At 65.9% G+C, this 24,542-nt stretch overlaps 4 protein-coding genes across 4 annotated transcripts; 3 read left to right on the top strand and 1 right to left on the bottom strand.

Annotated features, from left to right (window-relative positions):
- Positions 1–4: 4 nt before the first annotated feature.
- CHLRE_01g031951v5 (uncharacterized protein) lies at positions 5–9,929 on the top strand. The gene is made up of 12 exons (XM_001690012.2): positions 5–187; positions 263–577; positions 763–889; positions 1,033–1,208; positions 1,421–1,668; positions 1,813–2,287; positions 2,473–3,013; positions 3,158–4,380; positions 4,423–5,078; positions 5,205–6,726; positions 6,889–8,937; positions 9,145–9,929. Exons 1-12 carry the CDS (start codon positions 38–40, stop codon positions 9,724–9,726), a joined length of 8,064 nt encoding a protein of 2,687 aa, XP_001690064.2. The 5' UTR covers positions 5–37; the 3' UTR covers positions 9,727–9,929.
- Positions 9,930–9,984: 55 nt separating this feature from the next.
- On the top strand, positions 9,985–18,202 carry CHLRE_01g031900v5 (uncharacterized protein). Its single transcript, XM_043058653.1, has 14 exons — positions 9,985–10,301; positions 10,478–11,548; positions 11,779–11,869; positions 12,354–12,516; positions 12,796–12,890; positions 13,218–13,380; positions 13,774–13,952; positions 14,330–14,517; positions 14,995–15,126; positions 15,500–15,641; positions 15,931–16,059; positions 16,389–16,508; positions 16,909–17,007; positions 17,272–18,202. Exons 1-14 carry the CDS (start codon positions 10,279–10,281, stop codon positions 17,374–17,376), a joined length of 2,700 nt encoding a protein of 899 aa, XP_042928567.1. The 5' UTR covers positions 9,985–10,278; the 3' UTR covers positions 17,377–18,202.
- A 72-nt stretch (positions 18,203–18,274) lies between these two features.
- Positions 18,275–19,028, top strand: CHLRE_01g031875v5 (uncharacterized protein). Its single transcript, XM_043058652.1, has one exon. The coding sequence runs from the start codon at positions 18,364–18,366 to the stop codon at positions 18,556–18,558; it is 195 nt and encodes a 64-aa protein (XP_042928566.1). The 5' UTR covers positions 18,275–18,363; the 3' UTR covers positions 18,559–19,028.
- A 1,980-nt stretch (positions 19,029–21,008) lies between these two features.
- On the bottom strand, positions 21,009–24,514 carry CHLRE_01g031850v5 (uncharacterized protein). The gene is made up of 7 exons (XM_001689544.2): positions 24,048–24,514; positions 23,808–23,864; positions 23,430–23,534; positions 23,061–23,198; positions 22,617–22,887; positions 21,970–22,313; positions 21,009–21,717 (listed from the first exon to the last, which is right to left on the bottom strand). Exons 1-7 carry the CDS (start codon positions 24,360–24,362, stop codon positions 21,487–21,489), a joined length of 1,461 nt encoding a protein of 486 aa, XP_001689596.2. The 5' UTR covers positions 24,363–24,514; the 3' UTR covers positions 21,009–21,486.
- Between the last annotated feature and the right edge of the window lie 28 nt (positions 24,515–24,542).

The following is a 24,542-nucleotide window of genomic DNA, read 5'->3' as shown; positions in this document are numbered from 1 at the left end:
ATCCACGGTGCGGCCCCATAAATGTCTATACGAGCAGATGGGTGATAGCAATGCGAGCCTGGAGGCCGCGCTGGAGGATGTGGAGCGAAAGCGGCACAAGAAGAACCCATTTGACGCGCGGTACCTTGCCTTTTGCCTCTCCGACTGGGGCCTAGGCCCTGTCGGCGCTAGCGAAGGTGCTGCACAGGTGAGCACTAGCTGACGCTAGAGTCTAGCCCCGGGCAGACTGTTAGGAGGCTCATTTCGTCTCGCCTCGCGACAGGCACTGCCACAGCCCGACGTGCAGCAGCGTGTCCACACAAAGCGCGGCGCCAAGCGGCCACGAACGGCGTTGCCGCTGCAGCAGTCCGTGGGCGCTGCAGGACGCGCAGGCACTGGTAGTGACAGCCGTGGCGTGGGTGCCAGAGGCCATGCCCCCGGCGGCAGAGACGTCGCGTCCGAGCGGCGGGCGCCGGCTGCTGCTGAGGGGGAAGAGGATGACGATGAAGATGCGGATGCGGATGCAGAGAGCGCCGCGGTGCAGGCCCAGGCACGGGCGGTTGCGTCTGCTGCGACGCAGCTACATGTCCGGCTGGAGGTGAGTCCGATAGGCAACAGCCGCTGGCGGGGATGGGCTGGCAGCGTCGGCAGCGTGTAAGGTACTAGGTGCAGTACTGCTCTTCGCGGGAATGTGGGTCGGGAGCAGCCGGGGGCCGTGTCAGTGCACCTACTTGGAATTTACTCTTTCCCCTCTTGCTTTATCGGCTACATCCTGCCGTGCAGCTCATCCGCAGCATGAAGCAGGCGCTGCTGAAGCAGTCAGCGGAGGCGGTGCGCCACATCGCGCCGGGGGCAGGAGGTGCAGCCGGGCAATACAAGCAGCTGGGGCCCAAGGGCGCCGCTACAGCAGGTAAGAGCGGCCGCCCTGGAGCCAGGCTTGCGGACGTGAGACTAAAGCTGAAAGCGCTGGCATAATATTATGTGACATCAGGGGCTCGATCTGAGGGGTGATGCGGCGCGATTCCTGAGCATGACTTCCTGTGTCGTGTACAGGGGACGCGGCCCAGAAGGCTGAAGATGCAGCAACAGCAGCAGGAGCGGATGGAGCGCTACGCGGCAAGGGCTCTGACAATGCTGCAGTGGCCTTCACACACCCTCGCGCTGCGCCGCTAGCGGAGGCGTGCCTGGCAGTGCTGGCGGGGGAGGCGAGCCTCAGAGTGGCGCCCCTGGTGAGCTCTGGGGCTGACATATTACCGGCAGAGCCGCGAGATGCATACCATGCGGGGACACGCAGGGACCATGGATTCACAATCAGGGTGTTGCTTGCCACAAGGGTTGTCTTGCCGACGCAAGCAGCGCACTGGCGGCTGTCTTACTACCGTACTGCTGATTGCTGACTGTGATGTTTGCGGCTTGCGAATGCTTGCATCCTCATACCCAGGTGTCAGCGGCGCGGCAGCAGCTGGGCAGTGCTGCAGGCCGAGCACTGCCCTGGCCGTACGGCCTCTCTGCCACCGGCGGCGGTGCTGCTGCTGGCGCTGCTGCCGGCGGAGGGCTAGCATCCAGGGGCGGTGGTAGCGGTCGCTCCGCTGCTGGTGCTGCTGTAGGGGCAGTCGGCGCTGGTGGCGACGGCAGCACCGCCATGCGCCGCGAGGCCATCGCACGTAACCTGGCCGCAAACCAAGACTGGTGAGCAGGCCAGCCGTCCGGTGCATTGTCTGTCTTCGTGTGCAAGCACAGCGCGGGCCGCTTTCGGCGGGTCTTACATCAGTAGAGTCCCAGAAGCCAAAGCCCTACGCAGATAACACACCCTCTCTGATTTCATCTGTCCAGGGAGCGGGCGGCGTGCGTGGCGACTCGAGCCATGATGGCAGACCCAGCCGCTGCGGCCCTGGTGTACGAGAACGCGGCTGGTGCAGGCACGCCCATGTCAACAGGTGTATCCGCCGCGGCTGCCACCGCTGTCGCCTCCGCCGCTACCGATGCAGGGACGGTGGCAGCGGCAGCAAAAGGTGTGGCGTGCGGGCACGACCCAGATGGCAAGGGTCCGGGCGGCGGCTCGGCATCCGCCGGCGGACTACTGGCGTCGGGGGTTGTGTCCACAGCGCCGCCGGCGCCGCTCCTGGAGGCAGTGCTGGCGGCGTGGCCTGACGACGGCGGCGAGGGCGGTGGGCTGCAGGATGAAGGCGATGAGGAGCTAGTGCTGCACAGGGGGGTGGGCAGCGGCGGCGGGGTTGGCGGCGGCTGCAGTGCCGCGGGCGCTGTAGACCACATGGACACATTGCTGGCAGACCTGGGGCTGGACACGGTGAGTGCATGCCAACCCACCGAAGCTTGACTCATCGAGTGGCGCGCTGCATCGCATCAAGCATCGCATGAGTCAGGGCCGCGTTGCCTACCAATGCCGCCCTGTCTGGTCCTTACTGCGGGCCATGCTAGCTAGCCTCTGAACCCGCCCAAAGTGCTGCCCTGGCTGCTGCTCCCCATGCGCAGATGCACATCCAGCAGCTCCCCAGCTACCTACGGCAGTGTGCCGCCAGCCACACCCCGCTGCTGCTGGCCCCGCCACCCAGGGAGGCTGCCCAGGAAGGGCTTCGCGGCGCATTGCAATGCGCCGCGGGGCAATGCGCGCTGCCGCTTTCGGCGTCCAAGGCAGTGACATGTCGCGCCACACCGTCAGCAGCGGAGGCAGCTGAGTTGGACAAGCAGGATGCACCAAACCTTCGCGTACCTGCTGCAGAATCACACAACGGAGACGGCCGTGCGCTACCGGCTGGCTGCCTTGAGCCACAGCAGCAGCGGCTGCGGCGGGAGCAGCTGCAGCAGTGGCCGCCACCGCCGCCACCACAGCGCCTGCGCAAACTGCCGCCAACGCCCGGCAAGAACAGTGCAGCAGCGGGTCAGGGCGGACAGGGCCCGGCGGGTGCGCACTCGCTCCTTGCGAACCTGGTTGTCGGCGGGGACATCGCCGCTGCAGACGCTGATGAGGAGGTAGAGTTGGTGGATATGTGGGCAGCAGCGGCGGCAGCAGACGGTGATGAGGGATGGGCAGCAGACGCCTCGGCCGGGCTCCAAGCAGCTGGAATCGCGGCCCCTCATCAAGTGAGTGCCCTTCGTGAGCCAACACCCGCCGTTGCTGCTGAGCAGCGGCCGCCGCAGCGGCCCGGGGTGTCTACAGGCCAGCAGCTGCCGGCAGGTAGCGACAGCGGCGGCCATAAACCAGCAGCTGGCCCTGATGCGGCTAACGGCGTGACGCTGGGTGCCGCTGGAACCAGCGCAGCGGCGGCCAAGCTGCACCGCGGCACCGGCGTGGCGGTAGGAGGCAGGCATGGTCAGGAAGCCGGGGTGCAGCGACGGCAGGAAGCAGAGCAGGCCCAGCAGGTCCCAGCAGACCCGGATCCGGACCAGGAGCAGCAGGAGGCTGTGGAGCTGGTGTTTGATGACGACCAGGGCTTTTGGGACCAACTGGAGGCGGAGGCGGTGCAGCTGCAGGCGCAGCAGGAGGAGGGGATGGGGCAGGGGACGGGGCCAGCGCAGGAACAGGAGCCAGTTCCGCAGGATCCTCAGGAGCTGTTTGAGTGGTGTGAGCCAGGTCAGGGGCAGGAGCAGACAGGCACCGGTGCACACCCCGGCACCAACGCGGCCACTTACGTTCCTGCAGCAACGGCGGGTGGCGATGCAGCAGGCAGCCAAGGAGCGGCACTGACACGCGGCAGCGGCTTGGACCACCACCAGCCAGACCTGCAAGCGGCCGCTGTGGCGGCACCAGTCGGGCCCCAGCAGCAGCAGCGCAGGCCGGCTCCACTTGCGCCTGTCGTAGCTGCCGTGGCGGTCCGCCCCGCTATACGCCGACGCCAGGTTGCAGCGGCGGTGCCTGACAATCTGCTGAAAGCTAATCGGCCACAGGCCACCCCTCTGCTGCTTCACAGTGCCGCGGCCGTCAGCGTGGCAGCTGGCAACGGTCAGGACGAGGATGATGAAATTGAGGCCGATGACGAAGAGGAAGAGCATGTGGCAGGCACGCCCAGCCGCCACCAGAGCCAGCCGCGCAGCAGCCAGCAGCACCAACAGGCGAGTCAGCAGCCGCCAGCAGGCGCCACCGGTCATACTGCAGGCGCACCGCCTCGCAGGCAGCTGACAGTGCCGGCGGTGGGCTTGCTGCGACGGCGCGGACCCCAGCCCCCGCTGCAGCAGAGCCAGGGAGCGCCGCTGCAGGCGTCGCAGCGGCAGCTGCCGGCAGCAGTCGGCGGATCGCAACTGGCAGCGCCTGTACTGCTGCAGCGGCGGCGCAACACCGCTGCTGGCGATGGCATGCCAACAACGCAGCAGGGGCGGGGTGCCGCCGAACAGGAACAGGACGAGTTGGTGGCGTGGGGTGTTGAAGAGGAGGGCAACGAGGAGGTGCGGCGGGAAGATCCCGCTGCCGCCCGTCCGCCAACACAGTCACAGCCACAGCTACAGTCGCAGCAGGCGGCACAGGCGCAGCCACAGCCGGGGCCCCTGCTGCGACGGCCCGCGGTCGCGCCCAAGCCTAGGCCGCAGCCAGCTGCGGGAGGAAGCTCAGGCGGCAATGCTGGGGAGGAACGGCAGGACGGCGACGAGGCCGATGGCGACAATGGCGATGCCGACCACGCCGATGGAGAAGACGCTGCAGGGCGAGTGAGTCAGCCTTCTATGGCAGACGCCGAGGCAACGGCCGGTGCCGCCCCGCCGGCGCTCCGCGTGGTTCCCAGGATCGGCCGCCGCCTGACGGGCCCCGCTGCTGCTGCGACCGCTGGCGGCGTCAGCTCGGACCTCAGCAGTGAGGATGAGGACGGCATGCCAAAAGATCAGGGCGGGCTGGGGGCCGGCGGTAGCGACGGTGGCATTGGCACCGCTGGGCTGAAGCGGCGCCCCCAGCAGCGGCCCGCGCCGTGCCGGAGCAAGTACGTCATCCGCCCAGCTGCAGCGCCAGGCGCCTCCGCGGCCTCCGCACATGCCGGCACCATTGGGGCCAACAGCTGCGGTGGTGGCGGTGGCAGCGCCGGCGTGCTGTCTCGGCTTCGCGCCGCGGCGCCGGAGGAGGTGCTGCGCGCCACCGGTTGGAACGCCAAGATCCGGTGAGTGACGATTTCGCCATAAAAGACACACGCTTTGACATGTGGTTGGACGCTGTAAGTACCTAGTGGTGGATGACTATCGAAACCCGTGCCGCTGATCTTACACCACTTACGCCGCCGCCGCAGGTGTCGCCCCGCGCACAACCCAGAGCTGCTACTGCGGCCGCATCCGCCCGACCTGCGCACCGCATCCTTTCGTGTGCCTCTGCCACCAGCTGCCGCTGCCGCTGTCGCTGCCGCTGGGCCACCTGCCTCCCTGGCGCCAGCAGCCCCGCTGACGCCGCGCATGCACGCCGGCGCACCTGGCGCCTGCACTGGCCTTGTGCACCTCCGGGACCCTCTAGCCCTGGGCCTTGCGTTCCGAGGGGTGCTGCCGGCGCCGGCGGCGGCTCAGCCCGCCGCCGGCGCTGTTGGGGGCGCAGCAGGCGGCCAGCGCGGACAGCGCTTGCACGCGCGTGGGCAGCAGCAGCAGGATGAGGATGAGGATAAGGATGTGGAGGACCCGGAGCGGAGCTTGGTGGTGGACCTGGCGATAGCAGGCAGCGGCGGTGGCGGTGCTGGTGAGGACCACGTGGATGAAAATGATGACGATGATGACCTGCTGTATATTCCCACCAGCCTTGAGGACATCCTGGCAAACGCTGGTGGTGCCGGTGCCGGCAGCAGCGGCCAGCAGACAGCAGCAGCTGGTGGCGGGGCGGGGGCGGCAGCGCATGCGGCGAAGGACGAGCCGCAGTGGGTGGTGTGGCGGCGCATCCTGCTTAGCGCGGGCAGGCGGCTGCTGTCGGCGCTCCTGCCGGCGGAGCAGGTGGCTGCCCTGCCGCCCTGGCCTGTGCCTCCGCCGCCTCCGCCACCACCACCGCCTCTGCCGCCGCCGCCGGCCCTGTCGCCCCCAGTGTGGGCAACGAGTAACCAGCAGCGGTCGCCACAGCCGCATTCGGCGGTCGCGGCTGCAGCAGCGCCGCCACCGCAGCGGCCGCAGCCGCTGAGCAAAGCGCCAGCGGTGACCGGGTTTGATGACGATGACGATGACGATTTTGATGACGCGTTCTGGGACGCAGTAGACCAGGCCGTGGAGAAGGCGGTGGCTGGAGGTGGCAGTAGCGCGGCCGCGGCTACTGCTGCTACTGCCGCGCCGCCGGCTGCAGCTGGGGTGACAGTGCCGCTTGCGGCCGTTGGTCAGGAGCAGCACCCGCCGGCTGTGCACGGGCAGCAGAACCGCTGGGAGGCGGGGGTGCGCGATGACAAAGCGGCGGCGGAGCTGGGTGCCGAGCGGAATGGTGGCTGCAGATACGACACAGTCGGCAGAGTGGAAGGCGACGAGGAAGCCAGCTGGTTTGGAGACGCCGATGCCGACTTTGATGGTGGAGGTGGAGGCAGTATCGGGGCTTTTGCCACGGGGTCCTCTGCCGGTCCCGGCGGCATTGTCACGGCCGATGTGTTGCTGCTGGAGCAGGGCGCGCACGGCCAGCAGGTGCCAACAGGTGCCTATGGAGATGCCGATCAAGGGTCAGGCTGGCGACACAACAACGCCGCGCCGCACGTCCGTGCCGTCAGCAATGCAGGCGCCTCGGCCGCTCCGAATGCGGGACCGGCAGCAGCGGGAAAGCAGCAGCAGCAGCACCTCAACCACCTCACACCACCGCAGGTTCTGCGTCCACCGCCAGATGTCGCTACCACCCTCCCGACCCAGCCGGCAGCGGGCAGGCTGTGGCACAGCAGGCAGCAGCACCAGCCGCGCCCACCCTACCAGCAAGGCGCATCATGTGCCGGACCGCTGGCATTGCATGCTGACGCTCGCACACGACAGCACCAGCAACAAGAGCAGCTGGAGCCGTACGGGGACGGAGATGACGAGTTGGATGTGGTGCTGCTGTGCGGCGGCGAGGGCGATGAGTGCGGCACGGGCCTCAGCGGCGGCGCCGTGACTGCTGCTGCGGCCGCCACGGGCCTCGCGGCGCAGCCGCTCCTACCGCCCAGGCCGCCGCCGCTAGCAGGTCAGAGGCCAGCCCAGCAGCAGAGCCGCTACCAGCCGCACCAGGCGTCCCGCCAACCGCATGCCAGGCAGCGAGCACTGGGGTACTGGCCAGCAGCCGCAACAGACTCATCGACGGCAACAGCAAGGCCACACCGGCAAGCGCCTAGCAGCGGCAGCTTTCCGCAGCCACAAGCTATGGTGGCACCTGCTGCCTCAGTTGTGGCCCGGTGCCGCACGTCGGTCACCTCGGCTGGCTCCTGGGGTCTGGCTGTGCCTTCGCAGCCGGCTGTGGGTAGCGCGGCCGTCAACGCGTGCCAGCAGCCGCACAGGGCCAGCAGCTCGCAGCAGGTGGGCTGGGCAGCGTCACCGGGCGCCTCTGCCGCAGCAGCGAGTGGGCAACATCAACTTAGGGGGCCACAAGCCGGGGAGCCGCGCGGCCACGCTGCCAGCGACAGGGGCCCGGCAGAGGGCGACGCGGACAGCAGTGAGCAAGGTGCTGTCACCGGCACCGCACCCGGCGGCGACGAGGGAGCCTGCGCGCGCCTGCTGGACGCAGCAGAAACAGCAGTGCAACACCGCAACTACGACGAGGTTGCAGAGGACGCTGACCTGCAGTGTGAGGTGGTGTTGCTCACGCCATCCAAGGCTCCGGCGCCGGCCGCTGCCGCGCAACGGCACCTGCTGGGTGTGAGGCCGGCTACTGGCGTGGCGCCTGCGGCGGTGGCGGCGTCAGCGGACATGTGGGATGACTTCAACCTCGATGCCCTTGAGTACTGGGACGAAGACGGGGGCGGAGGTGACGGGGGCGATGCAGGGGCCGCTGCAGACGCAGGGGCCGCCGCAGACGGTGTGGAGCAGGGACCTGAGGATGACGGCGACTTGGCGATAGAGCTGGGCTGGGGCAATGCCCAGCAGGGCATGTTCAGTGACGAAGAAGCGGGTGGCTCAGAGGAGCAGGAGGAACGTGAGCTGCTACTGCTGCGTGAGCTGTTGCTGGGAGGCGGCGGCGGCGGCGGCGGCACCGAGCACAGGCGGCAGCAGGCGGGTGCGCAGGCCGCAGCAAACGCCGGCACACGCGGTTTCGCAGACAGCGGCGAGTGCTTGACGGCGCCTCTTGCAGGCAGCGATACCCCGGAAGGCAGTCCCGGACTGGAAGCTGGCAATGGCGGCGGCAGCACCAGCGGTGGTGGCACTGGCGGCGCCGGCAGCGGCGAGGACGCCGCGGATGGCAACTGGGATACCGCCGACCCTCTTTCTGGGGGCTGCTCACTGGTCTTTGCTGAGGACGCAGAGCTCAGCGGACAGGATTACCGTCCTGACTCTATCACCGCCGCCGCAGCCGGGCCGCTACAGCGCGGCTTCTCACACGGTAGTGGTGGTGCTGGTGGGGGCGACGGCGAGGAGGAGCGGGAGGCGCTGAGGCTTTTGGACGACCTGACGGCCCTGCAGCTGCAGCTGCAGCTGCGGCCAGGAGAGGCCGGCAGTGGGCCGGTGGCGGCGGTGGCGGCGGCGCTGCGGAGCCGCATGGCGGCGGCGGTGCGCGGCGTGGTGCGGCAGCGGGGCGACGGCAGTGGAGGAGCAGACGGCGCCGGTGGTGCAGTTGACGTGGAGGCGGCTGAGGCGGCAGCGGCAGCTCATGGCGGAGAAGCGCGACAGCGAGAGACAACGGAAAGAACACAAGGCACAGAAGGGGCTGCGTATGCCCGCGGCGCGGTGGCAGCGGCGGCAGGGCAGCAGGTGGCACACGTGATGGCGGCACAGCCTGGGGGGCAGCTCACCTCGCGGGCCGCGGCGGCTCGGCAGCAGCAGGAGCATGCGGCTGCGGCGGCGGCGTGTGGCCACAAGCGCAAGCGGGAGGAACTGCTGGCGGCGCTGATTGAGGTGCGCGCGGGCTGCTCGCATGCAACGCTGTCTCTACTTCGGTGTTATTACGTGTCACAAAGTTATGTGCCTAAGCCTGCTTTTGCAACCTGGACAGAGAACTTGCTGAGCCGTGGTGTTCACGCCTCCTGTTGTCAGCGCTCGTCGTCCCTAACGCTCTCCAAAACCGTCACTTTGTTCATCAACCCCCGTTTGTAACCCCTGCAGGAGATGCTGGCGGCACGGCAGCGAGGCCGCCTGGACCTGCGTTCGCTCATCACGTGGCTGGCCGCCCGCCTGAGACACCAGGCCATGACGGCAGTAGCAGCAGTGCCTGGCGCGGCAGTAGCAGCAGCGCCCGACACGGCAGTAGCAAGGGCATCGGCGATGGCGGCGCCGACGTCAGCAGTTGCAGCCGGCCAGCCGGCACTTGAGTGCTTCCTGTCCCTCCGCGCCCTTGGAGAGGAGGCGGTCGGCGGAAGTGGAAGTGGCGGCAGCGGCAGGGGTGGTGCTAGCACGGGAGTTGCCGCGCCTTCTGCGTGCCGTGCGTTACCACTGGCGCAGCTGCCGCCCCCTGCACCCGCTGGCGCGGTCATCACCCAGCACCGCATCTTTCTGGCGGCCCTGAACCTGGCACACCAGAACAACCTGGCGTGGCAGGCGCAGCAGCAGCAGGAGCAGCAGGCGGAGGGCGGCGCTGGTGCACGTCCCCGTGACGGCGCGGCGATGCTGAGTCGGCGATGGGTGGAGGGCCGGGTGCTGCTGCGACAGGGGGAGGGTGGAGACGTGCTGCTGCAGGTAGAGGCCTGACCGGCGGAAACAGGGAAGGTGAATGCGTGCGTGTGGAGGGTGGGGGGTGGGGGTGGGAGTGGGGGGGAGTTCGGCGCGGCGTTTGAGGTTTGAGGCGTGGCCGTGGCCGTCGAAGGGCTGCAACGCTGTTAAATGGCTCATGCCAGCTCACCACCAATCGAGGCGCTCCTGCATAGCAATAACCATTGTAAGGCTGCGTAAGGACAAAGCAGCGCTCGGTGTTGCAAAGCCGTGTGCTTGAATCCCCTAATCGGGATGATGCCAAATCCCTTGGCCAAATCCGGGCACGGACAACCGACAAGTCGACCAGAAGCGTTGCAACCTGCATTATTGTATAATCATTGGTACTCGCAGTTTGCTGCTGGCCCCCACATAGAGTCGATACCACAGTTCGCGAGACACCTTTACAACACTCGCACAACTTACAGTTCTGGCAGAACAACAAGCTTCTCACCTCCAATCCATTAATGGCTTGCTAGTAAGCTGCCCCAAAGTAGCCTGCTGGGCGGAGTAGCAAACTCATCTGAGTCGACCTCGAGCTCACACGGTTCCATGTCGCGACAACCTGAAGAACGGTATGTGTATGTGGGTTTCAATGTAGTGCATCAATCATGTCGAGGAGCTGTATCGAGTGAGAACTGGCGGCCTGTCGCGGGCTTTCAATCAGAGTTGCTCAGGACGCGCGTAAATCCTCCTCGGTGGTCCCATTCAACCCCGATCTCATACCTTAATCTACATATGGGCATCACAGGACCGTTTGGGCCCAGCTTCCCGCGGCGCAAGCTCGGCTAATCGCATCTGCCGCGCTGCTCACTGCGCTCCAGTGCCGCGGAGGCGCCGGACAGCCCTCATTGCAACCTCTGGCGAGAACCTTCAAACGCCATCTTTCTCAGCGGAGCGGCCAGCAGCTGTGCTACGCGCACGGGCGGGCGGGAGCGACCGGGGCAGTCGGGGGCCCGACACCAACATCTCCCGCGCTTTCCGGCAGTAGCACAGGATCGCCCCTAGCACCCGGCTGGCGCCCTGCCCTCACCGGCAACCCCAGCACTAGCAGTAGCAGTAGCAGCAGCAGCACGGGCGCTGCCAATGGGCACGGCATCCGGTTGCCGGGGAGGCCTGGGCAGGGCGGGGCCGTTCCGTCTTCCGGGGCCTCTTGCTCTCCCTCCACAGCCTGCACGCGCCCGGCACTGCACCTAGGCGGCGGCGCGGCCTCCGCAGCCGGCACCTACTCTGCTGGTGTCATGTGCGCACAGCGCGGCGCTGCCGGATCACTACGGCCCGGCGCCGCCAGCGGCGGCGGCGGCGGCTTCGGACCCGCTCTGCGGGGCTTTGCCGCCTCCGCGCTGCGCTGCGGCACTGCACGGCCGCAGCTGCCCACGCGCTTCCGCACCTTCTCCACTGACGCACAAACCGCTGCCGCAGTCGGCGCCGCCACCGGCCGCGCGGCCTCCGCCGCGGCCAGCGCCGCCGGCTCTGCCGCCGCCGCGGCGGCCGCCGCCACGCGCGCGCACCTTCACGCCTCCCACGCCTACCTCACTACCATGCGGGCCCACGTGCGGCACTCGGTGCTGCAGTCCTTGGGACCCTACTGGGGAGGCGGCCTGAGCTGGCGCGCCGTTGTGGCCCTGACGCTGGCGCGGCAGTCGTGTGGCGCGCTGCTGCCCGGCGCCGCCGGCTTCGGCTGCTGGGCCGGCGGCGCCTGCGCCGCCAGCTTCCGCCGGCTCCACTTCTACCTGCTGGCGGCCATGGGTGCTATGGGGCAGCAGCACCTGCCGGTGACGCTGGCGCTGACGGTGGCGGAGCTCTGGCGCAGCAGCCGCATGTGCGTGGTGATGGGGGGATAGTGGGGTGGTGGGGGGGGGGAGTGCGGCAATGGGAGAGGGCGCAGGGCAGGAGATGAGGAGGGCTGGTATGCGCAGCGGGTGCAAGGGTGGTTGGCGGGCCTGGGTTGACAGAGCGTCGCATGTGCAGGCTCTGTGAAGTGTGCGACTTAGCTCTCAGTGTACTTGCAAATGTGCTCTGCTGACCTGCGATTGTGACTGGGCACCGCAGTGCGCGTGCGGACGCGGCGCCGCTGCAGTTCCAGATTGAGGAGACGCCCGCCACCACGGGGGACGAGCCGGGCAGCCTGGCCTGGTGGCAGGTGCGGCAAGGGGGGAGGGTGGCAGGGCGGCGGCAGGGGCTGACGGGAGGAGTGAGGGGCTGGGAGGAGGAATGAGGGGCTGGGAGAAGGCTGGGAGAGGGCAGGGACAGGGCTGGAAGGCGGGGAAGGCTGGTGGAGGCCTGAGGGCTGGGAGACGGCTGGGAGACGGCTGGGAGACGGCTGGGAGAGGGCAGCGGGCGAAGAGGCTAGCGGGCCAGGCTTCACACTGGTGGTGGGGCGTAAGCCGGCGAGGCTTAACCGTGAGTGCAAAAATGGTCCAGCCTCACGGGGCGGCATGAAGTCGTGAATTGGGGGCGTTGCCCACTGCCTAGACCGCAACTCCGGGCGTCGCTTCCCAGCTTTCACATCGCTCGCCCGCCTGCTGGCCCCGAGTGCCTGCCTGACCATCCACACGCAACCTCTGCCCCTAAGCACCCGTGCCGCCCCGCCGCCCCGCCGCCCCACCTCGCCCCCGCCACTCCAGGAGCTGCCGCTGCAGATGGCGGGGCTGCTGGAGAATTTGGCTCGCAGCGTGTGGCTGCTGCTGCTGTTCGCGCCGGTGCTGCTCACCGCCCCCGTGGCGCTGCAGCTGCAGTGGAAGCGGGCGGAGTGGATTGAGCTGCTCAGGAAGACGCTGGAGGCGGCGGGTAGGGTGGGGTGGGGTGGGGCTGGGGTGCGTGGGGCTGGGGTGGGGTGGGGTGGGGTGGGAGTTGGGGGTGGAAGGGCAGCGGGTAGCTGTTTTCCTCAGTGTGGCGGTAGCGCGCGTGGGTAGCGGGCAGTGGGTAGCGGGGTAGAGGTGGCCTTCCTGTGGCTTGGGGAGACGTTGTCGCCAGCCCCAGTGCTCGAACCGATAGACACCGTGGCTGCTGTGTGTGTGTCTCTCGAACAAACCGTTGGCATGAACGGCTCCCCCCCTCCGCCCACAGGCCCGGCCTTCATCAAGTGGGGGCAGTGGGCGGCCACCCGGCACGACCTGTTCCCGCCCGACATGTGCGAGGAGCTGGAGAAGCTGCACACACAGGTGTGCCACTGGGGCCGGCTGGGGCCAGCTGGGGTCAGGCAGGCAGCCAGTCAGCCAGTCAGCCAGGCAGGCAGGCAGGTTCAGTCGGGTTCAGTAAGGTCAGTCGGGTTCAGGGTCGGGCGGGCAGGCAGTGTGGAGTTGCAGACCTGAGCCCATTGCACTTCAGCCTTGAGGCTGCACCGCACCACCACTGGACCGCCGATTTCGCCGGCAACACCACACCACAATCCGCCTAGCCGCCACGTCCCAGCTCCCGCCGCCTCCCGCCTCCCGCCTTGCCCGACCCCACCTGCTTTCCCCATCCTCTCCCTCCCCCTCAACCTGCAGGCTCCGGCCCACGCGTTCCGCCACACCAAGGCCGCCATCGAGGCCGCGTTCGGCGTGCCGCTATCGGAGCTATTCACCAGCATCGAGCAGGCGCCGGTGGCCAGCGGATCCATCGGCCAGATCCACAGGGCCGTGCTCAGCGACCGAGGCGCGGAGCTGGCGGGTGAGGGCAGGGGAGGGGGGGGGGGTCGTTGGGGGGAAGGGAGTTCGTTTGGGGAAAGGAGGAGTGCGGTGGGGACTGGGGTATGGAGGGAGGCAGGGGCGTGTGCAAGGGTCGGCTTGGAATGTTGTGTGCTGGGTGCTGGGTGCACGGCAGTCACGCTCGCCCATTCCCTGGCAGGTTGGCAGCTTTCACAACCCCAACGCCCCCCGCACGACCGCAGCGCACCCCCCGCGCTTCTCCTTGCTTACTCATGAATGTAACCCCCACACGCACACCCATGTGTGCATGCCAACCTCCTCTTCGCCTCACGCCGCCACCCCACACGCCCCCTTCCCCAACCCCAATCCTTCCCAACCCCACCCCACCTTTCCCACCCACCCACCCCGCTCCCAGGCATGGCGCCCGGCACCACAGTGGCCGTCAAGGTGCGGCACCCGGGCGTGGGCGCCGCCATCCTGCGCGACTTCGCGCTCATGATGGCGGTGGCGCACCTGGCGGCGCAGCTGCCCAGCCTCAGCCACTTGCGGCTGGAGCAGACGCTAAGCCAGTTCGCGGCGCCGCTGAGGGAGCAGGTGCGGGGGAGGGAAGCGGGAGTGGGGGGAGGTGGAGGAAGGAGGGAGGGGAGAGGAAGGAGGGAGGAGGGAGGGGAGAGGGAGGGAGGGAGGGGAGAGGAAGGGAGGGTAGCGGGAGCGCAGTCTGACGCAGAGCCGGGTGGTGGGGTCAGCGGGCCCTGGGACCTGCGGTTTGAGATAAAAAAGAGTCTACGTGCGCTAGCCTGCAGCCTGCCAGAGACACGCACGCATCATCGCGCCGATGCGTCAACGTGCGCCTGTTGCCTTTCTCGTATCGTGTCGTCATGGCTCAACTGTCTGATGCGTGTCACGTCTCCGGTTTCGTACCTCAATTTCGACACATGTGTTTTGTGTCACGTGCGTGTGTGTGTGCTCAGGTGGACCTGTCGCGCGAGGCCCACAATCTGCGCCGCTTCAACTATAACTTCCGCAAGACGCGGCACGTGTTCTTCCCCGTGCCGCTGTACCCACTGGTCACGCCCGACGTGCTGGTGGAGAGCTTCGAGGCGGGCGAGCACATTACCCACTACATCCAGGCCGGGGACGGCAACCCCTACAACCACAGGTGCGCGCGTGGACGGTGTGTGTGTGTGTGTGTGTGTGTGTGTGTGTTTGTGTGTGTATATGTGTGTGTATGTGTGTGTATGTGTGTATATGTGTGTTGCCGCCCCCTCACTGGACCCACTGCGCCACCGCGGCCCCTCCCGGAGTGCTGCTGCGCGCCCCCATGTCAGCGACCTCCGCCCTGCATGCGAAGCCCCCAACCCAACCCTGTCGCCGCCATGCCTGGAAGCCCCTCCTTCGCGACTGCCCTGCCCCCGCTGTACCGCTGTTTAGTGCATCCTGAGTACCGCTTTTCCAACCATCTTTGCAACCCCCCTCGCCGTACCGCTTACCCAACCATCTTTGCAACCCCCCCCAACACACACACACACACACACACACACACACACACACACACACACACACACACACACACACACACACACACACACACACACACACACACACACACACACACACCGCTGCCGCTCCTCCCCAGGCTGTCGGAGCTGGGCAGCGGCACCATGCTGCAGATGATGCTGGTGGACAACCTGATCCACTCCGACCTGCACCCCGGCAACATTCTGGTGCGCCTGGACCCGCCCGGAGGCATGCTGGGGCTCATCTACAGGTGGGGAGCGAGCGGGCGGGCGGGCGTTGCGTGTTTGTAGCACACTGTGAATATGTGCGTGTGTTCTCGGGCCGGGGTGGGGGAAGAGGGGAAGGCGGACTTGGTGGGCGCTAACGGCGCAAACATGTTACCACCTGCAACTCACACCACACACACGGGAGGGAGTACGCACCCCAGTTCACTTGTCCTTCACCCACCCCGCTTCATGTTCCGCAAGATGGTCTACCGTCTACCACTTCCTTAACTAATCATGAATGTAACCCCACCCCACCCCACCCCCTGCAGTCCTCAGTGATCCTGTACCGCTTTACCAACCATCCTTGAACCCACCCCACCCCCCTTTCCTCCTCCCGCCCTGTACCCCCTCCCCCAGGGGCCTGGACCGGCTGCGCGACTCTGCCGGCCTGAGCTCCGCCACACGCGCCCGCATCGAGCTGCTGCAGCAGCGCTGGCTGCAGCCCAGCCTGGTGCTGCTGGACGTGGGCATGGCCACCGAGCTGTCGCCCGCGGACCAGGTGGGGAGGAGGGGGTGGTGGAGATGGGGGTGGGGTGGGGGTGGGGGTAGTTCATTTAATCCCAAGATAAGGGGGGAGGTGGTGGTGTGTGTGTGGGAGGTGTAGGGGGAGGGGAAAGGGAGGGGGAGATGCGGGGCAGCAGGGCGGCCGCGCACCGATGTTGGAACTGTTCGGCGGAGCTGCAGTGGCCAGTCCGTCCCGCCCTGGCAAAACCCTGACCCTGAAACCCTAACTCCTCCCAACAAGCGACCTCACCGACCGCGGCCACCTCCGACTGCCTGGCCTGCAGGAGAACATGGTGGGTCTGTTCCGCTCCTTCGCGGCCATGGACGGCCGCGCCTGCGGCGACTGGACGTTGCGCTTCAGCGGCGCCGGCCAGTCCTGCCCGGACCCCGAGGCGTTCAGGACAGCCATGCAGGTGGGAAGCGGGGGGGGGGCGGCAGGGGTGAGAGGGGGTGAGAGGAGGCCAGGATGCGGGGGGGGGGTCGGGTGCAGGTGAGGTGATGGGGAGGGAGACATTTAACAGCTGTCGGCCTGGGAGGGGGGGGGGTTCAGATAGTCTGGCAGCGTTTCGGACTGGCTGACTGCGGAAGCCATCGCTCCTTGTCACCCACACACCCACACGCCCACACACCCACATACCGTACCATCCTTAGCCAGCAACCCCTCGCGCCCACACCCGCCTCCAACCTCTTTTCCATCCCATCCCTCACTCCATCCCTCACTCCGCGCCCCCGCCCCGCCCAGAACGCGTTTGACGAGCTGCACAAGATGGACCTGGCGGCGGCGGGCCAGGCCGACAGCTGCTCCTTTAAGAACGGCGCAGACGCACTGGCGGCAGTGCTGGAGCTGGTGCGCCAACACCAGGTGCGTTTATGTGTGTGTGTGTGTGTGGAGGAGGGGGGGGTTGTAGATACCAGCCCAAACTATGCCGAACCAATGCAGAAGAGCGAGGTGCAGGGGGGGCGGTACAATCAGGACGGTGCCTGCAAGCGGCTCCCGGGTGGGTGGACGGATAGGAAAGCGCTCGCAGTCAAGGAGGGCGGGCTGCAATGAAGGTACTGTATGTTGGAGAGCGGGACGGTAGTTTCGGGGCTACCCCGCGGCGGTCTCCTCCTGCGAGCCGGGCGGGCCTGTTCAGCGGTCGGCGCCGGCAGGCATGGGCTAGTGGACATGTCTGCTAGGCTGATTACTTGAATGCAGTCGTCTGGACGTGTTCGCTGCCTGGACTGCGTGGCGTGAGTTGACTGGGTTGGGCTGCTTGCAGGTGAGCCTGCCCGGCCACATCTGTGCGGTGGTGGTGACCACGCTGGTGCTGGAGGGCTGGAGCAACAAGCTCGACCCCGACCACTCCGTGCTCACACAGGTGCGTGCGTGCGGGGACGGCCGGTTGATTGTGGCTGCGTGGCGGGGGGGCTGGGTTTCATCAGGCACATAACAGCGGCAGAGCTGGAGACAGAGGGACGCGGCGGCCTCACAGCCACGCAGTGCCTCGCGGCGCTCACTCTTTCTTGGGTTGCGCGTATGAGTTTTCCATCCGGCACTGCACTGCCGTAACTCCTGCGTCCCCGCCATTGCTGTAACACGCACGCATGTGTTCCTACATCCTTACGGCATGTCATGCGCGCAGGTGCAGCACATGTTTGAGCCGGAGAATGTGCCCTGGAGCCACCGCATCACCTCGTTGGTGGACAAGGTGATGGAGGAGGAGGCCAACCACCTGGCACTGGCCTAGGGGGACAGGAGGACAGGAGGACAGGGGGGCACGTGGTGTGTAGGTGGTGAGTGAGCGGCTGGCGGAGGAGGGAGCTGTGAATGTGTGTGTGTGTGTGTGTGTGTGTGTGTGTGTGTGTGTGTGTTTTTGTGTCTATGTGGGAGGCGGAGAGAACCGGGAGGGGCGTTGGATGAGCCTAGAGCACTGTGTATGTGGTTCGAGGGTGCCTGCCTGTGTTGGGTGGGGCACTGGCTGCGGGTACGAGGGGCGCTGCATGGCACACGGGTGCTTATGTGGTGGGCGTTCGAGTTACGAAATTATGCCTGAGGGTCATGGAGTGCGTCGGAACGGAAGGGCACTACAAAAAGTACAATGCATGGTGCAAGTGTGCTCGCGGGGGTGGTAAAGGTTTGCCAGAAGCAGGAGTTTAAGGTTTGGTCAGCGCAGTATTCGTTGTTGTACTGTAAGGCTGTTGTACGCCAGCCTATCAGAGCTGCGCGTGTAGCGCTCGTGTGTTCGGCCAAGTGTTCGGCTTGGGAATGGTCGCCGAAGTTTCGATGCGATGGGAGCGATGATGTGGGTGCGTGCTGTGGGAGCGGTGTGGCATAGCAGAAAGCGAAGTGGCGTTACCGCACTGCCAGCCGCGATGGGGAACAGAAGTACGGTACATACAGCCGCAACTGGCCCACCAGTTTCAGGAAGGTTTGTTGCTAGAACCAGGTATAAATGTGCTAACGGTTGCGTTCAGATGTGTGTGGGCATGTCAACGAGGACACGTGCCAAGTTTTGGAGTTGCCCCAGTACATGGGCACGAGGGGCTACATGCTGGCTGTAACAAGTTGGTGCAGGTTGGATCAGGGCTGACTCAGGGGGTTAGGCTGAGTCTCGGGCAAGGTCTTGGGGCCGAGTCCTGGGTTGGGCTGAGGTTGGGCTGAATCAGGGGCTGAGTCATTCTAGTGATTGAGTGGTGTGCTGGTGTACGGCATCGGGCTGGACCCAATCTACAGTATGTCGGCCTGGGAGCTGGCGTGCTGGGAGGCACAGCAGGCAGCAGTAGCAGCAGTAGCAGCAGCAGAAGCAGCACCAGCTGGAGCCGTGGATGGGGGGATAGGAGGCGTGACCGCGACCCCGGTCGTGATGCTGCACGGGGGTGGGGCCCTGGGGCTGCACGGGTTGGCGCAGCGGTACCCTGGCGCCTTCTGATGGTGGTGGCGGAATGGGGCAGCCGCAGCAAGTGGAGGGCCTGCCGCTGCTGCTGGGCGCGGCGTTGTTACTTACAGCTGTGGCCTGTGGGTCATCTGGGTCACCCTGATCCGGGCCCGGCACACCGCACACCGGGACCTGAGTCCTGGGTCCGGCTGAGGCAGGGGCTGAGTCCCGGGGTTGAGTCGGGGTGCGTGGGTAATAGGCGGTCCCTTCGCGGGTTCACAGGTCACTCCCCTGACCATCACATCTGGGGGCACAGCTAGCCTTATGCCGTTGTGAAACATGTCCGCTTAGCAGGTCCGTTCTCAATTCAGCAGCGGGACTAACAGGTCGAGGGCCATAGGCATAGTTCTAGTGATTGACGCACATAGTAGTTTGATCTAACGATATGTGGCATCCCCGTAAGAGCCCCATTCCTGCTGGTGTAGCTCAGTGGTAGAGCGTTTGTCTTGTAAACAAAAGGTCCCTGGTTTCACGGACTCCGGCAGTCTTTGAGTCTGAGGGAGCGAGCCCTTTTGGTGAAAGCCTGGTGGTAGCCTGCGGTGCCGTGTGTGTTGGGCCCGGGCCCACAGCTGTAGCACCCCCTCAAGTCTGCACCAGCCCAACCCGGGAAGACATCCCTCCGTCCAAAGCCCAAACCGCCCCAATCGCCCTCACGGGGCATCTGTATGCTAAGACATGTTTTTGTAAGCTCTGGGGTGGCCTGTCCCGATCGCCGTGCTCAGTGCTCATATCTTCCATTTGCACTGTGCAAATTTGCCCCAGATCCGCCGAAGGCGAAAATTTCGTGCAAAGGCGGCGACGCTGCTGTCCAGCCGCCAACTGCTGCCTCCAATGATTGGTGTTTGTAGCTGGTGCGCGCCGCCTGCCGCTTTGGCAGGTGGTAGCCCAGCCAGGGTGAGGTGGGGTAGGAAACAAAGTGCCAGACCCCATGCCCCGAAATCCCCCGCGGCCCCCCCCCCTGAGGGGACGACCAACACTCCCATGGACAAAACCGTGTTGTCTGGGGGCTAAACCCCTCCAGTCAATACCGATGTGGTGCCAATCGACTCCTCTTGACGAGCACTATCACGCTGTGCCATCAGCGGTCCTGTTCTGTGACTTCGGTCAGGCGGGATCCTAACCATGGAAATCCCCTCGACCCAGCCCACCCCGCGCTCAACTCTCTGCCGCGTGACGAATGGACAGTGTGCATCGGCAAACTTAGATTTGAATGCATGCGCACAAGCGCTTGAGAGCCCCGCCGTGTCAGTGTGCATGTAGTGCCGACATGCCCACGCCAGGACTCGCAACTCAGCCCTCCCACCCTTTGTTTGTGCATGTTACGGCATACACGAGCCACATGGTGCTGCGTTTGGCCTTTACTTCTGTTGGTGGGGCGCTTCCCGAATTCCGCCAGGATGGGGTCCCGAAATCCGGCAGACCCTACGGGCGACGACTGACCCCCAACTCCGGCGGCCCGGAACTTCCTCACCATACCACCCCTGACAAAACAAAAATTACGTGCGTAATGCTCTTTAAAAGCTCTGCAATGTTAAGCGTGGGGTAAGAGCCGTCAGACCCTGAGCTTTCCACCCCCTCCCCCCCTGGCCTCGCAGTGCGGCGGGCGTCTGCAGCTGCGTGCAGCTCCTGATGCTGCCACTCCGCCTGCGGCGCTTGCGCAGCCGCAGTAGTCGAGGTCAGTGACTTGCACAGACTTGCGGCCACCGGCATAGGCGACGAGCCAGGAGAAAACTACGTCTCCAGCATGTTAGTGCCCAGCGTGCGGTCACATGTCCAGCACGCAGCCGAAGGCAGCCGCCGCCCTGGTTGTTGCTGCTGCCGCCGGCCGCGCCCCCTCCACCGATGTCCCAAGTTGTCCCACCTGGCATCGTGGCGGCCTCCACCCTTGTCCCAGCCGGGCCTCAACCCCACGCCCTACCCCAGCCTCCCTGCTGGCGGTCGCATGTGCTGCCGCCGCCGCTTGCAAGTCTGCGCGTCAGTGCGCCCTTCCACTCCTGCAGGGCGCCCGTGCGACTGGGGTCAATCGAGCAGCCATTTTCTCTATGCTCGATCATTTCCGTGCCTAGCATTGCTATAAATAATGGCTAGGAAGCCTCGAAAAGGGCTAAAAGCAGCTCTTCGTGCACTATGTCGGTGCATGTTGCTGCAAATGCCGAGCTCGGCGAGCGGACAGGTCACTCCAGAGACCTTACAAAATCAAGCCTTAGCATACATGCGCCCAATTGGGCGACTGGGGTGTTTTGGGCTTTGGACGGAGGGATGTGTTCCCGGGTTGGGCTGGTGCAGACTTGCGCGGTTGCTACAGGTGGGGCTGGGCCCAACACACGGCTGCCGCGGGCCACCACAAGTTTTTCACCGAGTGCTTTCAAAAGCTCATCCGCAGAAACTGCCGCGGTGCCAACCACACGGAGGCAAAATAGTTGCTGGAGCCCGGGTTCGAACCAGGGACCTTTTGTTTACAAGACAAACGCTCTACCACTGAGCTACACCAGCAGGAATGGAGCTCTTACGGGGATGCCACACATCGTTAGATCAAACGACTATGTGCGTCAATCACTAGAACTATGCCTATGGCCCTCAACCTGTTAGTCCCGCTGCTGAATTGAGAACGGACCTGCTAAGCGGACATGTTTCACAACGGCATAAGGCTAGCTGTGCCCCCAGATGTGATGGTCAGGGGAGTGACCCGTGAACCCGCGAAGGGACCGCCTATTACCCACTCACCCCGACTCAACCCCGGGACTCAGCGTCTCAGCCCCTGCCTCAGCCGGACCCAGGACTCAGGTCCCGGTGTGCGGTGTGCCGGGCCCGGATCAGGGTGACCCAGATGACCCACAGGCCACAGCTGTAAGTAACAACGCCGCGCCCAGCAGCAGCGGCAGGCCCTCCACTTGCTGCGGCTGCCCCATTCCGCCACCACCATCAGAAGGCGCCAGGGTACCGCTGCGCCAACCCGTGCAGCCCCAGGGCCCCGCCCCCATGCAGCATCACGACCGGGGTCGCGGTCACGCCTCCCATACCCGCATCCACGGCTCCAGCTGCTGGTGCTGCTGCTGCTGCCGCTACTGCTGCCTGTTGTGCCTCCCAGCACGCCAGCTCCCAGGCCGACAGACTGTAGATTGGGTCCAGCCCGATGCCGTGGCTCTGGGCCACCTGCAGCCACGCACAGGCCAGGTGCATACGCGTAAGGGCGGGTCCATTGGGTCATCAATGGCGGCATGGAGCCGTCAGTGGGATGGGCACTGGCAGCCAAGCGATTGAGCCATCCACCGACCCCACGTCGTGCGGTTCTGGTCGGCGCGACAGTAGCCAGCGGGTGCCGTCAACATGACGGGGCGCGCCCAAGTGAACGCAGCTTCACACACACCCGCAAGCACTCACGCGCGGCCCTGGCTGGCGTCCCACCTGCTTGCACGTTGCGATGTCCTGAGGGAACACTTTGCCGAACCGCCGCGGCACAAGGCGCGGCACCCACTGCAGCGGGAGCGCACCTGCTGAGGCTTCTCCCGCTCCTCCCGCCTCAGCAGCTGCTGCTGTTGCCGATGCGCCTACTGTGCTGCTGCCGCCTCGCGCGCCCCCCAGTCCGGTTGCCTCAGCCCTGCCGATGCCGTACAGCTCGGGTCCGTACCGCTGCAGGAAGCTGCTGAGCAGCTGCTGCGCCTGTGACCGGTAGTACGACTCCTCCCCGGCCAGCATGATGCCCACAACGGTCCAGGGCAGGCCCAGCAGCGCAATACCGATAGCCAGACCTGCAGCAATGAGGAATAAAGTGAGGAGCACGTGTTGATTGCCCCAGTCCCCACGCCCCATGCCCACGCCCCGACAGCAGGGCGTGCATCTTCGGGGAGCGGCAGGAAGGGGGCCCCAATGTAGGCCCTCGGTCGAGAAAGACTGGGTGAATCTGGGGTGCATTCTCGCCGCGTGGGGCTGCATACGGTCCCCGAATCTCGCCAACTACATCTAATGCCGTGGGCTTAGGGCCCCTCTCGCCTGCGGTGGCGGCCCACCCCTGGAAGATGCAAGCCCTGCCCGGCAGCAGCCTGCGCACACACCTATGGCGGTGGTGCCGGTGCCCGAGTCCACGAGGATGCGGTACGGCGTGGACTGTGGGTGAGGCAGTGCGCCCACATCCGTGACCAGCCGCCGTGATGACCCAAGCCCCTCCGGCAGCAGCTGTCTGGCATCTTGCTCACCAGGCGCACCGCCGCCGCTGCTGCTGCTGCCCACACCGCAGGTGCTTGCCGCCCCGAGCAGCCAGTGGGACAGCCGCACCAGGCCCAGCAAGGCGGCCGCGTCGCCGCCGCCTTCTGCAATCACCGCCACCTGCAGCACGCCCGCAGCAGCAGAGCGAGCAACATCACACACACGCACCGTAACTGGCAGACCGTGTACATTAAACGTAGCGGCGGTTGCTGCCTGGCGACATCCTACACACATCTGCCTGATGGTACACTTCACGGCACGCAGACGGGCAAAAGCCATGCTTTCGGTCGCACCTTGGCGGCGGCGTCCTGCTGCCGCACTTGCTCAACCCGCCGGTCAAACATGGCGGCACGGTCAGCGTATTCGGCACGTGTCACGTACGACACGTGTGTGCCGTACATCCGCGTCACGAGCTGGTAACCCGTCGGCACCTGCATTGATTGGGACACACCACACAGCAGGCTTGTAATGCCACACAACCACACAACCACACCACGCCCGCGGCTTTGGTGACTTCACGCAAGCTGCCTCTTTCACTCACAGGCTCTGCCGGGGGACCACCTGCCCTGTGTGTCTTACTTGTGGGCGTACCCGTGCCTGCTGCTGTTTAATGCCTAGTACGGAACTGCAGCCTGGCGACCGTGTACCGGGTGCATGCCCACCTGCGGCGCCTCGCCACGTATCAGCAGGTGAGACCTGAGCCCCAGCTCCGCCGCCGCCACCGCCACCGCCGCCGTGTGGGCGCTCTGCACGCCGCCGCAGGTGACCTGCCATCGTGTTGAGGTGGGGCAACGAGCAACGCACGAGCGGCCCATACATCAGCACGTGACCATCCTTAGGGGCTTACCTGCTGCACATGGCCACACAATCCCTCATGAATGGGGCATCGCATGCACACACACACACACACACACACACACACACACACACACCCGCACGCTCATGCCCACACTTCATTCCCGTCCCGTGATGCTAGACAGGCCGCAGTGTGCACGCTGCTGGTGTGCTTGACTCCAGGCCCGGCGGCCGCCAGCACTCACCACGTCGGTGACGCCAGCCTGCACCAGCTCGGGCAGCAGTCCGTCCAGCTTGCGGACCTGACCATGTGCGCCCGGAGTGCGCGTGCGTGTGCGTGCGTGTGTGCGTGTGTGTGAGAGAGACAGGGGGGAAGAAGTCCAATTACCCGGGGTTAGGCAGCCGGCGCACAGAGGCGCGGCGGGTCATAGCTAGCACAACCCCAAACGCTGTCACCCTCACGGTCTATCCCGGGGGCGGCCCACCTTGTTGCCGCCCAGGACGGGGTGCAGCAGGTCATCACGCAGCAGCCACCACCCCGCCGCTGCCGGCCCTGTAGCGCGTGCTGCTGGCGCGGCTGGTGCTGCAGCTGCAGCTGTGGCTGCGTGCTGGCCTGTGAACGCGGGGCCGGGGCGCTGCGTCGGCACATGCACCAGCTGCACGGGCGTGTCGGCGGTCCGACGGAGCCAGTGCCTTTGCTGAAGGAAGCTGCCGAGCGCGGCGTGCGATGCGTCGATGGTGCTGGCTAAAGGGGGGACCCCGGCACGACCCGACAGCGGCACAGGGCGCGGCAGCGCCATTCAATCATGAGTGTACCATCAGTCAGCTCATGCGTAGGCTGTGCTCAGGAATGACGTATGTCAACGAGCGCAAAGTTGCGCGAATTTGCGTAACTTGAAATCGCGCAGGCGCTGCGGTCTTGGGCAGCGACTGTGATGCACAAATGGGAATCTCGTTTATAAATGCGCTTGCAATTTAGT

The sequence above is a fragment of the Chlamydomonas reinhardtii genome, chromosome 1 (genome assembly GCF_000002595.2).
Source record: "Chlamydomonas reinhardtii strain CC-503 cw92 mt+ chromosome 1, whole genome shotgun sequence".
In the NCBI taxonomy this organism is placed as follows: Eukaryota; Viridiplantae; Chlorophyta; class Chlorophyceae; order Chlamydomonadales; family Chlamydomonadaceae; genus Chlamydomonas; species Chlamydomonas reinhardtii.
The sequence above is the reverse complement of the archived record's forward strand: the minus strand, read 5'-3'. Positions and strand labels throughout refer to the sequence as shown.

What these genes read in the sequence shown, in the direction of transcription:
- CHLRE_01g031951v5 (XM_001690012.2), top strand. Translation starts at nt 38, where the DNA reads ATGGGTGATAGCAATGCGAGCCTGGAGGCCGCGCTGGAGGATGTGGAG. An exon ending in AGCAGCGGCGGCAGCAGACG is followed by an intron (nt 3,014 to 3,157) that starts GTGATGAGGGAT and finishes GGGTGTCTACAG; the next exon opens with GCCAGCAGCTGCCGGCAGGT. An exon ending in ACCACCTCACACCACCGCAG is followed by an intron (nt 6,727 to 6,888) that starts GTTCTGCGTCCA and finishes CGCACACGACAG; the next exon opens with CACCAGCAACAAGAGCAGCT.
- CHLRE_01g031900v5 (XM_043058653.1), top strand. Translation starts at nt 10,279, where the DNA reads ATGTCGCGACAACCTGAAGAACG. An exon ending in GCAGCCTGGCCTGGTGGCAG is followed by an intron (nt 11,870 to 12,353) that starts GTGCGGCAAGGG and finishes CCGCCACTCCAG; the next exon opens with GAGCTGCCGCTGCAGATGGC. An exon ending in CGGCGCCGCTGAGGGAGCAG is followed by an intron (nt 13,953 to 14,329) that starts GTGCGGGGGAGG and finishes GTGTGTGCTCAG; the next exon opens with GTGGACCTGTCGCGCGAGGC.
- CHLRE_01g031875v5 (XM_043058652.1), top strand. Translation starts at nt 18,364, where the DNA reads ATGTCGGCCTGGGAGCTGGCGTGCTGGGAGGCACAGCAGGCAGCAGTA.
- CHLRE_01g031850v5 (XM_001689544.2), bottom strand. Translation starts at nt 24,362, where the DNA reads ATGGCGCTGCCGCGCCCTGTGCCGCTGTCGGGTCGTGCCGGGGTCCCC. An exon ending in CCGTCCTGGGCGGCAACAAG is followed by an intron (nt 23,865 to 24,047) that starts GTGGGCCGCCCC and finishes GCACATGGTCAG; the next exon opens with GTCCGCAAGCTGGACGGACT. An exon ending in TACGTGGCGAGGCGCCGCAG is followed by an intron (nt 23,199 to 23,429) that starts GTGGGCATGCAC and finishes CAATCAATGCAG; the next exon opens with GTGCCGACGGGTTACCAGCT.